This window comes from Phyllopteryx taeniolatus, chromosome 1, assembly GCF_024500385.1.
Source record: "Phyllopteryx taeniolatus isolate TA_2022b chromosome 1, UOR_Ptae_1.2, whole genome shotgun sequence".
Lineage (NCBI taxonomy): Eukaryota > Metazoa > Chordata > Actinopteri > Syngnathiformes > Syngnathidae > Phyllopteryx > Phyllopteryx taeniolatus.
Genome location: NC_084502.1, coordinates 29155257 through 29171883, shown reverse-complemented (window position 1 = coordinate 29171883; position 16627 = coordinate 29155257). Strand labels below are relative to the sequence as shown.

At 40.5% G+C, this 16627-nt stretch overlaps 2 protein-coding genes across 3 annotated transcripts; one reads left to right on the top strand and one right to left on the bottom strand.

Moving 5' to 3' along the window:
• Positions 1-441: 441 nt before the first annotated feature.
• Positions 442-2356, bottom strand: LOC133474188 (putative claudin-24). Its single transcript, XM_061765672.1, has one exon. It carries the CDS (start codon positions 2311-2313, stop codon positions 1660-1662), a length of 654 nt encoding a protein of 217 aa, XP_061621656.1. The 5' UTR covers positions 2314-2356; the 3' UTR covers positions 442-1659.
• Positions 2357-5770: 3414 nt separating this feature from the next.
• On the top strand, positions 5771-15971 carry dph3 (diphthamide biosynthesis 3). 2 transcript variants are annotated; one of them, XM_061786579.1, is made up of 3 exons: positions 5782-5982; positions 13492-13566; positions 15656-15971. In XM_061786579.1, exons 1-3 carry the CDS (start codon positions 5875-5877, stop codon positions 15722-15724), a joined length of 252 nt encoding a protein of 83 aa, XP_061642563.1. In that variant the 5' UTR covers positions 5782-5874; the 3' UTR covers positions 15725-15971. The 2 variants fall into 2 exon arrangements, with proteins under 2 accessions (XP_061642571.1, XP_061642563.1); XM_061786587.1 differs by lacking the exon at positions 13492-13566 and having other exon boundaries at positions 5771-5982.
• Positions 15972-16627: the final 656 nt, after the last annotated feature.

The window sequence follows — 16627 nt, the reverse complement described above, 5'->3', positions numbered from 1 at the left end:
GGATCAGATACACAGGATTTTTAGGTGCGCAAAGGTATTGGAACAGATTTACATCAAACACATTCAACTGAATGAGACGATACGGTGTTTAATTGCACCTGAATTTTGCACTCCTCTTTTGCGACGCATTTACAGACATTCCCCACAAAATGCATGCTCTATAGAGTTTGTTCAGTGTGTTTCGGGTCATTATCCAATCAGTTTGAATTTCTTTGAATTAGTAGATAAAATGTTTCAGATAAAATGTTTCTTCTGAGTTAATTTGCTGCTGCCATCATGTGTTACATCAATGACTGAGCCTGTTAAAACTCATGCAAGCACAAACAATGACACTTCATCAGTTCATAAAACTTTGCCCCAAACTTTTTTAGGCGAGTCCCCCTACTTTTTTGCTCAATCCTCACATCTTCCTCCTATTGTTTTGCAAAAGAATTTCACAAATCTTGTGCATTTATTTAATGTTAATCAGCTCCACAACATCAAAGTAAATGACACTTGACAATCAGATTTGATGTAAAGGCGGTCATGTTCATGGATTTTGACTTCATGTGACTAAAACTGAGGCTTAGTCAGAGATTCAGGGCACTGTAAAAAAATTAAATAAAAAAAATACTGGGCTCCACCACATCAGTGCCTCTAAATTTTTATTTTGTCACAATTTCTTCCCTCTTTCCAGCCACGAGCATCATCATTTATTTTAGAATTTTTTTTTGTATTTATGGTACCTTTTTTTGTTTTAAATAGTTTTACTTTCAAATATTCATTTTTTGAATCACATTTAATACATTGTTTTTTTTAGATATTTTAGGTGGCCATTATCATAAAACGGCAGAACTGTGGACGACTGGTTAGCACATCTCCCTGTTCTGAGGACCCGGGTTCAAATCTGTCCTCGCCTGTGTGGAGTTTGCATGTTCTCCCCGTGCCTGCGTGGGTTTTCTCCGGGTACTCCAGCTTCCTCCTTCATTCCAAAAACATGCATGGTAGGTTAATTGAAGACTCTAAATTGCCCGTATGTGTGAATGTTTTTTTGTGTGTGTCTATTTTCTATTTTTTTGGACACATTGTTTTGCCTCTGCCATTGAAAAGAAATTTGTGAATTGTACTGTCACCTAGAACTACTTCATACTTTCTACAATAGGAATTACCAACGATGGTAAATGATTACATTTTACTTTTGTCATTTTCACAAAAAGTATTATTTATTTTCCCAAAAAAAAAAAAAGTACATTTGTTTATGTAGCTATACCAGTGACATAGTGACAGAAAGGACAATGACATGCTCTTCCATTAGATGGCAGAAGGTACAATTAACCTGCTGTGTGCCTACCTATTGGCATTCATCAATATTTCACATGGGCGATTAGATTTGTACATGAGCGCATCATTATTTAGGTAACAATATTTGAGCGGTATTGTTATTCAGTAGTGTCCCGTGAGATTATCTAATGTAAAGTACAGCGGTTGATTGACAAGTGCCCCAATTTCTGAGTTTTCAATGTATGAATGTATGGTTTTGTGTTCACCTAAACAGGCACAGATGTCACGCACTGAGTAAGGAAAGTTGATCATTATTATTGGAGTATGGAATTACTTTTTGTTGGGTGTGCCTTAATTGGCCCAATAAAGGTTGGGAAACAGTGTTCAAGTCTGCAGATTTTAGACGTACTCCGTTCTCGGTCCCGGCCGCAGATGATCCAGTGGGGCGGGGGCGTGAAGGTTTTGCAGGGACGCACAGGAGGCGAGCAGCGCGGTCCCCGCCATCAGGTGCAACACGCCTGCGGTCCACCCGCAGAAGAGCGCGTCCCCGAACTCCCAGCGCGGTGCCACGTCCGGCACCGACTCGTCGAAGAAGCGGAGGGCCGCGACGTGGGCGACGTACGACACCGGAACGAGCACCAGAACGCCGCACGCGATGCTCAGCGCCCCGCCGCACATTTTCATCGCTTTCTTGACTCGCCCGTCCACCCGCGCGTTGACCGCGTGCAAGCCCGGGATGGCGAGCGCGAGCACCAGCAGCCCGGCGCACAGCGCCGCGCACACGAGCACGCGCGCCAGCTTGATGTCACGCGGCAAGGCCAGCGGGCTGTCGTGGCGTTGACACAGGAGCGCGCCTTGCACGTCCTGCACCACGCACGTCTCCCACAGGCCCAGCTCGTAGCTCTCCGTGGGCAGCAGCTCGGTGGACAGAGTGAGCCAAGCCGACCTGAGCGTGGCCGCCAGCGTGAAGATCCACGCGCACGCAGAGAGCGCCACCCCGAGCAGCTCCAGGGCGCGGATTCTTGCGTCCGTGGCCGGCCTGATTCTCGTCATGCCTGCTTCTCTTTCTGACTCACTCACCCCGTCGAAAGTTGACAATCACCCCCCTCCCCTCCTCCTCTGCCATAAAACAAAACCCAAGATAACACACGCCCCAGCCGTCCAACAAACCCACGTCCCCTTCTTTAACCCTTACAAAACAACACGGGGTCCCGTTTGAGGACATCTGACGGCAATTAAAGTAACCTAAATGTCATTCTTTCACCTTGAAATCGAATGGGTTTTTTTGTTGTTGTTTTGTTTTTTTCCTGAAGTGACCCAAAAGCCACACAATTTAAAATACAGTACAGTATTTAAAAAGCGTGCGTTAATTTAACAACAAATTGTGGATATTGTGAGAATCAGGAAACTGTCATACCGTACATGCCATGAATGAGTGTACAGTATATTTCTGTCATAATAGTTCTGCAAGAGGGAGCTTGGAGCAGTCCCAAGAACTTTCTGTGTAGCCAGCACATCGACACAGGAACCTGTTGCTCTTTCAAGGGTCATGGGAGAATCTCGAAACAATAAGGCCCGCCACACACCGAGCAACGCAGCCCAAGCCGGCTGAACTGTCGCGCAGCGTGTGGGGTTCTGCAACTATCGCATGAGTGGCTGACCATTGGCCACTAATTTTGACTGCAGGTAAACGACATTGCAACTTCACAGTTGTTGTTTCAGGGCATAAGCGAGATTGATTGGCAAATCATTCGCATAAACTGATGAACTTTTTTTGTGTTGTTTTGGTTTCTGTTTATTTTTTATTTTTTGCAACTATTCACTAATTTTGAATTTGATGCTTGGAACATGTTCCAAAAAAGCTGGGACAGTGGCATGTTTTCCACTGTTTCATCACCTTCCTTTTAACAACATCCAATAAGCATTTGGAAATTGAGGACACTTAAATGTTGAAGTTTTGGAAGTGGAATTCTTTCCCATTCTTGCTTGATGTACAACTACAGTTGCTCAACAGTCCGGGGTCTCCATTGTCATATTTTGCGCTTCAGACATTTTCAATGGGTATGAACAGCTGGCAGGCCACTCTTGCACTCGGACTCTTTTACTACAAAGCCATGCTGTTGTAACGTGCAGAATGTGTCTTGCAGAAGTAAGAAGGGACGTCCCTGATAAAGACTTGGATGGCAGCATATGTTTCTCCAAAACCTGTATGTACCTTTCAGCATCAACGTTGCCTTCACAGATGTGGAAGTTACCTATGCCATGGGCACTAACACCCCCCCAAACCATCACAGACGCTGGCTTTTGAACTTCGCGGTGATAACAGTTCAGAGAGTCCTTTTCCTCTTTAGCCCGGAGGGCACGACGTCCATGCTTTCCAAAAACAATTTGAAATGTGGACTCGTCAGACCACAGCACATTTATCCACTTTGCGTGAGTCTTTATCTCAGAGGAGCTCGGGGGCCAGAGATGCCGGCGGCGGTACTGGGTGTTTTTGATATATGGCTTTCGCTTTGCATGGTAGAGTTTTACTTGCTTTTGTAGATATAGCGATTAACTGTGTTAATTATCAGTGGTATTTTGAAGGGTGGCAATATCTTTCACACAATGATGCCGGGTTTTAATGCAGTGCCGCCTGAGGGATGGAAGGTCACGGGCATTGAGTGTTCGTTTTCAGTCTTCCCGCACACGTGCATTGATTTCTCCAGAATCTCAGCATCTTTGGATAATATTATGGATCATAGATGATGAAATCAGTCAATTCCCTTCTGTTGTAGATTTAGAAATGTTCTTCTTAAACTGTTGCACTATTTGCTCACAAATTTGTTCACAAAGTAGTGAACCTTGCCCCATCCTTGCTTGTGAACCACTGAGCCTTTCGGGTGCTTCTTTCATACCCAATCATGACACTCGCCTGTTTTTCCAACCTGTTCACCTGTGGAATGTTCCAAACAGGTGTTTTTTTTCTGTATTCCTCAACTTTCCCAGTCTTTTGTAGCCCCCGTCCCAGCATTTTTTTTTTACGTTGTAGGCATTAAGTTTAAAATCAGAGAATATTTACAACAAAACGTTTATCAATTCAAAAATTAAATATCTTGTTTTTGTAGTGTATTCAATTGAATGAGGTTGAAAAGCATTTTCAAATCATTGTATTCTGTTTTTATTTATGTTTTACAGTATAGGGGTGTCAAACTCATTTTTGTTGCAGGCCGCATTGTCGTTATGGTTTACCTTGGTGGGCCGTTGTGACGGTAATCCCGGGATGGGCGAGTACCAATACCAGGTATCGGGCTGATGCCGGCCTTATTTGAAGGTGCGGGGTACTCAGGAAGGCTGCCGATACCAGCCATAGATACATAAGGCAAAAAAAAGACAGACATCGAGTAAGTCCGCGTCACCAGTAGTTGCCGCTACACTGCGGATTGATACAATGGGAAATCATCATTTTACTTCGGACTAGGTACTCAATATCGGTGAGTACTCAAGAGTAAATACTATTATCAGTCTAAAATAAGTCTTATCAAACATCCCTACTGTGTACCCATATAAATGTATGCTCGTCTCACTGGTCAAACTGCATCTTTTTTTTTTTTTTTTTGTGATTGTCCAGTTCAGTCACATAGTGTGTGCCACAGCAGCCTAAAAAGAGTCCAAGTCATGTACAGTATGTGTAATTTTATGGGACAGTAGGAACACTGTTTAAGAGGGAGTTTGAAACAGTCCTGAGAACTGTCTGTGTTTCCACCACATTTGCACAGGTTCCCATTTTAAATACACCCATTGGTTCTTGTAGGGGCATGGGAGAATCTCAAAACAGTGAAAGAGTAAACCAGCATTACAATGTTTATACATACTGGACATAAGGAATAGAAGTCACACAGATTGGGTTAAGGATTAATCATCATTGATTAATGTCAGACATGATAAATGTGGTTTGAAAGGATCTGTAGTTCATAATCTGTTATAGACAGAAGTTTAGACATACTATCTGTGCATGGAAAATAAACAGTATGTAAAAGATGAAATGTCTTGCAACATTTTTTCTATTGTTGGAGGGTTGGGGTCGGTGGTTGTGGGGCGACATGACTGACAGGCCACTCAAGCGGTGTTATCAATTTAGACTTTGTCTCCCTCTAGCGACAAAGATATTTGTAAATAGATGTTTTTCTTATTTCAGGGCGTAATCTTTAATCTGATGATTATAAATGTTTAGATAGATAGATAGCTAGATAGATAGAAACAACCAACAAATAACGAAACGGAAAGGAAAATAATATATATGTGGAAAAAAGTAATTTAAAGTTATATATATATGTGTGTGTGTGTGTGTGTGTTCATGGGAGAATGAGAAGCACTTAATGAATTTAAATTTTCGCTTAATGAAGTTTAGTCCTTTTTCTAATGCATTAGTTTACGGGCCAGCTCTTACACATTCAACATGGCGGGCATGTTTACGTATAAACAGCAACAGGCCAACCCGCTCAAACCCGGGTGTTTGATTCTTCGTCATATGTCGGAGACAACACATGTGACGTCATAATGTGGCGACAGAATGTGTCGTAAAACGTGCGCATAGAATTTCAGTCGTCATTTCGAATTGATTTATATGTGAAAATGTCTGTTTTTCATGACGAAGTTGAGATCGAAGACTTTGAATACGACGAAGACACTGAAACATATTACTTTCCGTGTCCCTGTGGAGACAAATTCGCCATAAGCAAAGTGAGTCACCATGAGCGAACACATGACAGTGACTTGATATGGGAAGTGTATTTTTAATTTGGATTATTGTGCAGATTTGGTTAAACTGATCAAACGTCTCCAAATGCTTGTAAAGTTCGGTTTCCTACCACTCATATTAGTTTCAATAATCAGCTTTGTGTTGACGAACATTTTGTAGATTGTTAAATATTGTTTAATAGTGGAGTTTGCATGTACTCCCCGTGCCTGCGTGGGTTTTCTCTGGGCACTCCGGTTTCCTCCCACATCCCCAAAGTATGCGTGGTAGGTTGATTGAAGACTCTAAATTGCCCGTAGGTGTGAATGTGAGTGCGAATGGTTGGTTGTTTCTATGTGCCCTGCGATTGGCTGGCGACCAGTCCAGGGTGTACCCCGCCTCCTGCCCGATGATAGCTGGGATAGTGTTGGATTTATCTTACCCAACATTATAAAAAATAGACACAAAAGGAATGAAGACGCTGGTTTCTTTTTCTCATGAGGAGGGCGTATGGGAGATTGTTCAGATCACAGCCTCTCAACACGCTCTAACCAATCTCTCCCGTCGCTCCTGCATTTATTTGAAAATAGGAGGGTTTTTCCCAGACATAATGTTCTAAACAATAAGACACAACACAAAACATTGGACCAACACCTGTCACGTCCCCGACCACATCCGATCACGTCCTTGGTCCAGGCGCCCTTCCATCGGATGATGCTGAGTCATCTTTTCGAAGGCGAGACATCTAAAATCGTCCATAATACTAATGCAAGCTAAGCAAATAAATGATAACTTCTAGAATATATTTAACATTTCCCTCCTGTTTATCATGTATTTGCACAAATTCTCATATCATCTTACAGTCACTTCATTTCGATTTTTAATTGTAGAATCATTTTTATGAAACAAATACATTTACACTCAGAGTAAACTTGTCATACATGAATGTTGTAGTATAAACATCGTAATCACCTGGATCAGGAAACAAATCAGGTAAAACAACATCATCATCATCATCGTCATTATTATCAACCTCCAATAAAGGATAAATCTGCTCCATACGGTTCCATGTGGGTTATGGCTGTGGTGATTAATTTACTGATTAATGCCCGAATGCATGGGATACAACAACATCCACACAATGTCAGAATGGCTGCAAAAACAGCAATTGATATCAATATTGGTGAAATTAGGGTTTTATATTTACCAAAAACGTCCATTCAGCTGTTTCACAAGGAGTGTTGATTGAGGGTCCGTAGACCATCGATGGCTCTGGTCAAGCTGCCATCTGAAGCAGTATTGTTTGTTCTCCAAACATACCGCAAACACCTCCCTCTCTTGCGAGGAGCATGTCGACAGCTATGCGGTCTTTGGAACGTCCTTGAGCTGCTCGTGCACAGCTTCCAACCCACTCTGAGTCCAATTTCCTAATCTCTGTACATTGAAGTGGATATAGTTTATCCCATCAACATTTTTATTAATCGTACACCAACAGCATATGAAGTATTCAAATCCTCCTGCAACTTGGTCAGCTAATTTGTATTGATTAGGAACCCCACGAGGAACACCATGTATGTTTTATGTTGGATAATTTTGCCTCTGCCAGGATAAATCTCTTTTTTGTCAAGTATGTCCAAAACACACAAGGAATTTGTCTCCGGTAGTTGGAGCCGCTCTAGTACAACAGACAGTCAATTTACAGAACACTTTGGAGACATAAAGACATTGACAAAAAATAATTGTGCAAAAAGATGCAGTCCTCTAGCAGCAGTTTGAATGACTAATATCGCAATAGTCCGGTGCAAAGATCATTGTGCAAAGGGCGCTGAGACTTCAAGGAGTGGATGCGGTTTAAAGTGACGAGTAGTGCGATAATCTGGGACAATGGTTGTGCAAATGTTGCAGATGCTCCTCAGTCAGTGTGCAAATGGAATAATACAATCTTGTGATAATTATGCCGGAACTATGCGCAACAAAGGCCTGGGACCCATGCAAACAACACAATCTTTTCTCGCTACATTTGCTGCTTGTTCCATCAATAGTAACCAATTGTTATTTTGTCCTGAAACTCCTGTGACAACTAGGAACCAATCATCAGTAGTTATGTTGTTAACCATTAAAATTTGTCTACCTTTCTTTGAAGTTTTCAATGGCATTTTTGGTTTAACACGGTTCCTATAACACAATACTACTTGGAAGTGGGGATCTTTTCCACCAGAATAGGCCCACAAGCTCACTATCAAACACATTGGGTGACTTGTATTTCAATATTAAACTATGGGCCGTTTTGCTTATGTTAAACTTCTTTCTTTGTTCTTTTGCTGTTCTTTTTGACCAACTGGACCAATCATAACCTGTTTCACCAATAAGGTGTTTCCATTCAAAACCTATAGTTGCATACCAGTCATATCTAAATCCCCAATTCTGCCCATTCTCTTGAGCATCATTGGTGAGAGCCGCATATGGAATTATGATTAAAGCAGCTTGATTTTGGGGGCACAAAATATTAAACCGTTTTGCCGCATTTGGAGGCCATGCCCACAATTTTGATCATCAGCTGTACTCCTTTTGATACGAGTTAATGATTCAAAAAATTTTTTTTATTATTATTATTGGGTTCGTCATATTGGTCCAGTTGGTAGGTGATTTTCTATCTAAAAAATGGGTTTTATCATTGAGGGTGGGACGTCCCATGTACCACAAAAACAAAACCAACATCTTAGTAGCCAAAGTTGCTACGTAACAACTTATCGAATCTCATAACCAACGTGGGTGTGCCTTTCTGCTGAGTTCTCACTAAAAGGGTTGGTGTCTTTTTTCTTCACTGACCAGCAAGCGTTTTCAGAATCTACACATCTGCTCCCGCTTCGTTATCAGACTTTTGCTCACCTTCCCCGTTTGAGCACTCAGCTGAAATGACTCTTACAGTGTGTTAAATGAACCCACGTGTTTCTTTCTGCTATTTTTTAGGGCTGTAAAGTGTCAATCTATCTGTGCCACCATCCCTCCGGTTGAGACGTGACACAGCATGTCTCAATATAGCAGCCCATTTGAATAGTTTTTTTTTTTTTTTTTTTTTTTTTTTTTTTTTTTTTCCTGTGCTAATGTAAATTTCATTTTGTAGTTTTGCACTTTGTTTTTCCCAATAATTGCGTTCTTGTTGTGGAATACTCATATTGGCTATCAGTATAGATTGTACCATCTTTATTTATCATTAGTTTGCATGCCTCGATTAATGCTACTAATTCAGCAGCTTGTTCAGCCAATTCCTGTCAATCATGCTGCGTGCATTCATCATTAAGGGTGTTAGTGTGGCTGGATTTAAGGTTGTGCATCGCTCAACAGTCAAATGTGGTTGTGATAGCAAGATGGCAATGCAAGATAAATGTCTTGCAGGTGATTTGCAATAGGAGAGCAGACACTGTATGTGGGACCTTTAGGGTGAACTGCTCTCTAGTTGAAAAATAAGCTATTGGTCTTAGCTTATCACCGTATTGTTGTGTAAGTACGGAGGTCATGCAATAGCTTTTACAATCTACCATTTGAATGAATGTTTTATCATTAAATTTGGAAGGCCTAGCGCAGCACTGGAGACCAAATGTTGTTTAATGTCACAGAAGGCCTTTTCTGCCTCTGTACTCCATTAAACAGGTGATGTCATTTTAAGGTTGTTTTCATATATTAATTTTGACAATGGTGCAACAATTTCTGCATAGTTTGGAATCCATGCTCTACAATAATTTGTCAGACCTAAAAATGATTATTATGTTTCTTCGTCTGTGGTTTAGGATTTTTTAAGACTATAGCTCTCCTGTCTTCTAATATAGTCTTTCCTCCTATACTTAAATTATGGCCTAGATATTTAACTTGTCTTTTACATCATTGCAATTTATTTTTGTTAACTTTATGTCCCTCTTCTGTTAGATGATGCAGTAAGGTCAATGAATCTTTGCATGTGTCTTCATCTGTAGATGCCAGAAGACATGCGTGTTGTCATAACTTGTGAATAATTAGTTAGACTTTCACAGTAACCTTGCGGTAATCTAGTAAATGTATATATATATTTTTTTTTTTCTCAAATGTGAATGCAAACCAAAATTGACTGTTATTTTCTATTGGTACTGAAAAGAATGCATTAATGCATTAATGCATTAATGTCCACTACTGTAAACACAGTAGCGTCTGGTCTTAATGAATTTAACAATGTGCGTGGGTTTGGTACGCATGCTCTGTATTACTGCAGCTCATCACATTCTTTTTTATCTTCTATTTTTGTGATAAGCTCCAAGGCTGCAGACAACAGCCTTTCCCACGTTTAACGGTGGCTTGTCTTTTATTTTTTATATAATTTGATTCCTGCAACGCGGCTATTTTTTGTGTATTTAACCAACCATTAAAGCCGTGTTCGGTTATCCCTGTCTCTAAATATAAAATTTTATCAGGATCCTGTTTCTTTTTTTCTTTTAAATTTAATTTAATGAACCTCCAACCTTTACACTGCAGTGTATTCCTGTTTTTTATTTTACTACTTCCTTTCCCCATTTGAAAGAATTTGGTTCAGTGTAATACTACCTAGGGTAGTCTAGAACACTGTTTCTTTTCAGTAGGACGGTGATTCAAATTTACTTTCTGTGGTAATTCTCACTTCAACTCTTTCGAGTGGAGAATTCTTGCCTTTGCATCCACAAAAGTCCACCGTTTACTTTCCCACTGTTTTGGTATGGAATGAAAAACCTAGTGGTTTCCCATTTCCCATTTACACTCTCATTCAAACAGTTTTCATTCACACTGGCTCGTCAGAGGACTCCGCCGTCCCATACGGAATTTAACTACGTCTGTCAACAGCTCATTAGAGGACTCCGCCATCCTATACGGAATTTAACTACGACGCCACGAAACTTTCCTAGTTTCTTTATTCTACCCGCCATTGACTAGTATCCACAGGGTTTATTAAACACGGAATTTAAGTACGTACAGGACTCCGCCGTCCTCGCGGAATTTCTGGACTCCGGCGTCCTTTTTCCTAAAAAAATTTTTTTAAATTTAACTCACCAGTCGTCTTCAATCCTGTGGATTGTCGTCAACCTTCAGATCCCAGTTGAGGAGAACGAAGACCAGTCCCGTAAAGGGTCTTACTTGCCGTGGCCACGGTCTCTTAACTGGAAGTCGGCTTCCACAACTGGAATCCTCGGGTGTGTTGACATCCGGCTCGAAGGACCAATTTAATGTTGGATTTATCTTACCCAACATTATAAAAAATAGACACAAAAGGAATGAAGACGCTGGTTTCTTTTTCTCATGAGGAGGGCGTATGGGAGATTGTTCAGATCACAGCCTCTCAACACGCTCTAACCAATCTCTCCCGTCGCTCCTGCATTTATTTGAAAATAGGAGGGTTTTTCCCAGACATAATGTTCTAAACAATAAGACACAACACAAAACATTGGACCAACACCTGTCACGTCCCCGACCACATCCGATCACGTCCTTGGTCCAGGCGCCCTTCCATCGGATGATGCTGAGTCATCTTTTCGAAGGCGAGACATCTAAAATCGTCCATAATACTAATGCAAGCTAAGCAAATAAATGATAACTTCTAGAATATATTTAACAGATAGGCTCCAGCGCCCGCGACCCTAGTGAGGAGAAGCGGCTCAGAAAATGGATGGATGGATAAAAATGATTACTACTACCCTAAAAACTATATTCAACAGCAACAACTATATACAGCAAGGCCTAACATAGATCATTCATTTTACACTTGAGACTGAGTCCCAGGATACACATGTAATGGAAACAATGAGTCTCAGCCCTGGAAGAAGGAGTCCCTGCGACCGAGCATCGTTGAATCCAGATTCACTAATCTTACTCGATATCACGGTTCTTGCTTCAGGGTACCGCTATAGTGGACACTGTTATTACAGTTGTTACTCTATTTTTCATAATGTTTGTACAATATTTTTGTGTTATCCATTGCTCTCTCTCAATATATTACGTTTTAGCCTGCCACAATAGCACATGTTTTAGTACAATATATTTTCCCCAAAATTATTACGATAAACGATAGTATTGTTGAGGTTTTTTTTTTTTATGCCAGTGATATATTAGAGCATAATAACTCAAGTACATCTTTTTAAGGAACAATTAACTTTTAATTCTGAAGAATATTGAACATTGGCATTGTAACGTAGATCAATAAATACAATATCTTGGCTAAATAAAAAAGGCTATTTTCACAAAAAATGCACTTAAACAAATATTGAACATTTGGCGCAGAAGTATAGCCATTAACTGACTAAAGAGTAGGGTTGGGCATCGAGAATCGAGAACCAATTGGAACCGTGACTAACATTCCGGTTCTCCTGCAAATGTTAAAATTAAAAATTTCGGTTCCAAGTTTCGATGCCTACAGTCCAAAGAAGAAAGTGGCGAAAACCAACGAAGAAGAACACGCACGAAGACGTGCTTATGCCCAACGGGGGCGAACGAAAGTGTTTCTTAACTCTGTTAAAATAAATGACCATTCGCTTCAGTGCAACACTAGGAATAAGATTATATTGTGCAAAGGAGGCTTTCGCCTCAGCCTACACCACGCAATAAACAAAATGAAGGTTTTGGATTGGCCTAGTCCAGACTTGGACTGACATGACCTTATAAAGGCCGTTCATGCTTGAAAATCCTCAATTTTTGCTGAATTCAAACAATTCTGCAAGAGTGGTCCAAAATATCTCCACAGAGATGTGAAAAACACATTGCCAGTTGTTGCGGCCTAACAAGTTATTAGGTTTAAGGGGCCATTACCTTTTCACACTGGGCGAGGTGACTTTGAATATTTTCTTTTCCTTAATAACAAAACAGCATTTTAAGTTCACTTAGGTTATAATTGTCTGATATTTATATTTGTTTGATGATCTTAACTATTTAAGTGGGGAAACTGTGCAAAAACATAATTTGAGAAGTGGGCCAATGCTTTTCCATAGCACTGTAAACTAACTTTAGAAGCAGTGTTATGCACTGCACTTATTGCACTTCAAATTATACAGTATTGATTTGTGGGTGAGCTTTCATCTGTTTGTAAGTTAAAATAAATTTTAAATGGTATTTTTTGTTGAGTTTTTACTAGATTTATAATTAATTAATTATAATTAATTAATTATTGTGATGATGTTGTTTTTTAAAATTATTATCTCAGACTTGACAAATACCCTGAGTAAAAAACTGAAACTAATAAAAACTAAACTAAAAGGAAACATTTTTGAAAAAAATAAAAGTAATAAAATCTAACAAACCTGCCTTAAAATGTAATTAAAATTAACTGAATTTGAAAAGGAAAAGTCAAAACGAAATAAAAACAGACTAATGTAAAATCGAAAACTAACCCTGGTCAGAATTATGCTCAAAAGTATTTCCCCAAACTATATTTTAATTCCCTATGAAGAAACATTTTCACCTTTGAAAATTCACAGTTCTTTGCAACACTGTTTATTCCTGAATGTCGTTGTGTCTGTTGACAGGAGGAGCTGGAAAACGGTGAGGACGTGGCCACGTGCCCGAGCTGCTCACTCATTGTCAGAGTCATCTATGACAAGGTGATTGACAGCTGGAAGGCGCCTTTGCTGGGAGGTACCTTCCAGATACAGTGGCTATGGAAAGTATTCAGACCTCCTTCAATTTTCCACTCTTTGTTATATTGCAGCCATTTGCTAAAACCATTTTTCATATTTGTCCTCATTAATGTACACACAGCACCACGTATTGACAGAAAAAACGGAATTGCTGAAATTTTTGCAGATTTATTAAAAAAGAAAAACTGAAATATCACCCAGCCATAAGTATTCAGACCCTTTGCTGTGACACTCATATATTTAACTCGGGTGCTGTCCATTTCTTCTGATCATCCTTGAGATGGTTCTACACCTTCATTGGAGTCCAGCTGTGTTTGATTATACTGATTGGACTTGATTAGGAAAGCCACACACCTGTTTATATAAGACCTTACAGCTCACAGTGCATGTCAGCGCAAATGAGAATCATGAGGTCAAAGGAACTGCCTGAAGAGCTCAGAGACAGAATTGTGGCAAGGCACAGATCTGGCCAAGGTTACAAAAAAGATTCTGCTGCACTTAAGGTTCCTAAGCGCACAGTGGCCTCCATAATCCTTAAATGGAAGACGTTTGGGACGATCAGAACCCTTCCGAGAGCTGGCCGTCCGGACAAACGGAACAATCGCGGGAGAAGAGCCTTGGTGAGAGAGGTCAAGAAGAACCCAAAGATCACTGTGGCTGGGATGCAGTCGGGAGATGGGAGAAAGTTCTAGAAAGTCGACCATCACTGTATGGCATAGTGGCTCGATTTGCAAGGAGGAATGGCAGAGGATCCCCAAATCCAGGTGTGAAAAACCTGTTGCATCATTCCCAAAAAGACTCATGGCTGCATTAGCTCAAAAGGGTGCTTCTACTAAATACAGAGCAAAGGGTCTGAATACTTATGGCTGTGTGATATTTCAGTTTTTCTTTTCTCATCTGCAAAAATGTCAACAATTCTGCTTTTTTTTGTCAATATGGGTTGCTGTGTGCACATTAATGAGGGGAAAAATGAACTTAAATGATTTTAGCAAATGGCTGCAATATAACAGAGTGAAAAATTTAAGGGGGTCTGAATACTTTGCGTACCCACTGTATTCAAATTGGCAACCAAAAGTTTACATGAGTACTACAATTAAGAAAAAAAACACGGTACAGGGTGATAGCGACAGCCCAGATGCGAAAAGTGAATAGCCACAAATAATTGAAGCCCCCGTGTACAATGTTTACATTTATTTTGTTGTATGTAATGCTGCTCTATTTGTGTTAAAGTAGCAGTGGTTTGAAGGTTTATAATTAACATCATACATGGAAATCAGTCACCTTTTGGTGAAATTCGCCATTTTGAACTCAAAATAGGCCATTTACGAATTACTGAATATTACTCCGTGTTGGACGAATATGCATTGGCCTGAGGTTCCGCCTGTGTGTCCGGGACCTGCTTTGGGTAAGTCACAGGAGTTGACTGGTACAGGGTGGAGTTTCCTCTGCATTTCATGGCCAATTCCAGTAGCCGTTTTTACTTTCCGGAAACAAAGCAACAACAATGGCGACCGTGGAACAGCGTCTGCTAGAACAAATGGACCTAGATGACCAGATGATATGTTTAATTATGCTGCAAAATCGATCAAGAAGGCGGCGGTGTAGATGGTATGTAGAACCAAGGGGCACGCTGAGTATGTCATCACAGCATGTGACTAAAACGGACCAATCACGAGAGATGATCTCCGCGGTATTCTACGCGCAGCAACAATTTTTCCTGTGTGCGCGTCAAGTGATGCAGAGAGGCCGCGCCGGCCAATGCGTCGGTCACGTGATGCAATGCGGGCGGTGTCGGCCGCGCGAGCGTATAAAGAGGCCTTTAGTCTCTCAGTAGAGATGTAGCACGTCAACGATACTTCCCTGACACCAATTACTATGTACATTCCTTTAAATCAGAGTTTTGGTGCCATCTGATGACGTATTAGCGCATTGCAGAAAGCACAAAATATACGGCTAGGTGAATTTGTGAAGGGGCGCGGGTTCACTGAATATGTTTTGTTGTTTTATTGGAGGTTGCCCTGGCGCTCACAGTGATCTTGGCATTTTCTTTCAGGAGTCTTTCATGTCGGGTGAAATCATCGAGGCCCCATCAGAAAGCAAAGTGGTGCTGGTTCCCACCTGACTCAGAATGAGCTTTAAGACTGCTGATTTGATGTTTTATTATTGTTGTCATCTGTGGACTGGTTCTGTGATCAATTGTTGATACTGTGCAAAACCAGGGGAATATGCCAAGCAGAAACAACTTCTCTTTGTTTTCGGTTTGCTTGTGTGAGCTTCAGTGTTCACTTAAGTAACGTTGAAATATTTGTCATTGTGTGTTCTTTTCAAAGAAATAAAGTTTATTCATGTTCATGGCACCATCGGGATCATTTGTTGCACTCAGACTACTATGTAATTGTTGTTAAGACTAATTTGTCTAATTGTCTTTGGTTATGCATAACAGCTAACTACCAAAGAAAACCATCTCAGAGACAGACCAATAATAAATTATTTCTTCTGATTCTTTATTTCGTTGCAATTAAATATTTCTTTACGAGGTTTAAGCAGAGTACAAACAGATTTTCAACATCTGAGTTTTAAAATGTGAGTAACATCCAGGAAAATCACTAGAAAGGGAAATTCCATGGTGGATACGCCGACAATTGTGCTGGACCATTTCATTTATGTCTGTTTGTGTGGACTTTGGCGATTTTGTTTTCAGCTGTTTGCCCTGGTACACTTATTAAGCCGTTTACCCTCCTGTGGGTGTGTTGTCAAATCTAAAACAAATACATTTACAGGAATGCTTTAAACATGGGGGTAACCGTTTCCCTAAAAATCAGAAGGCCCCACACACGTACATGTCGTCCAATCATGACTCTGGCACTTGGTCAGATTTCCGATTCACCATCCTCGATTTATTAACTAAAATACAATACAACTACGGTTTAAAAAAAGTTTAAAAGTAATAGTCTTGAGAACAGCGTCCTCCAGCAGGTTCGGTGCCTGGAGAAGACTGACGAGAGCGTCTTGTGTTCCTTTTTTT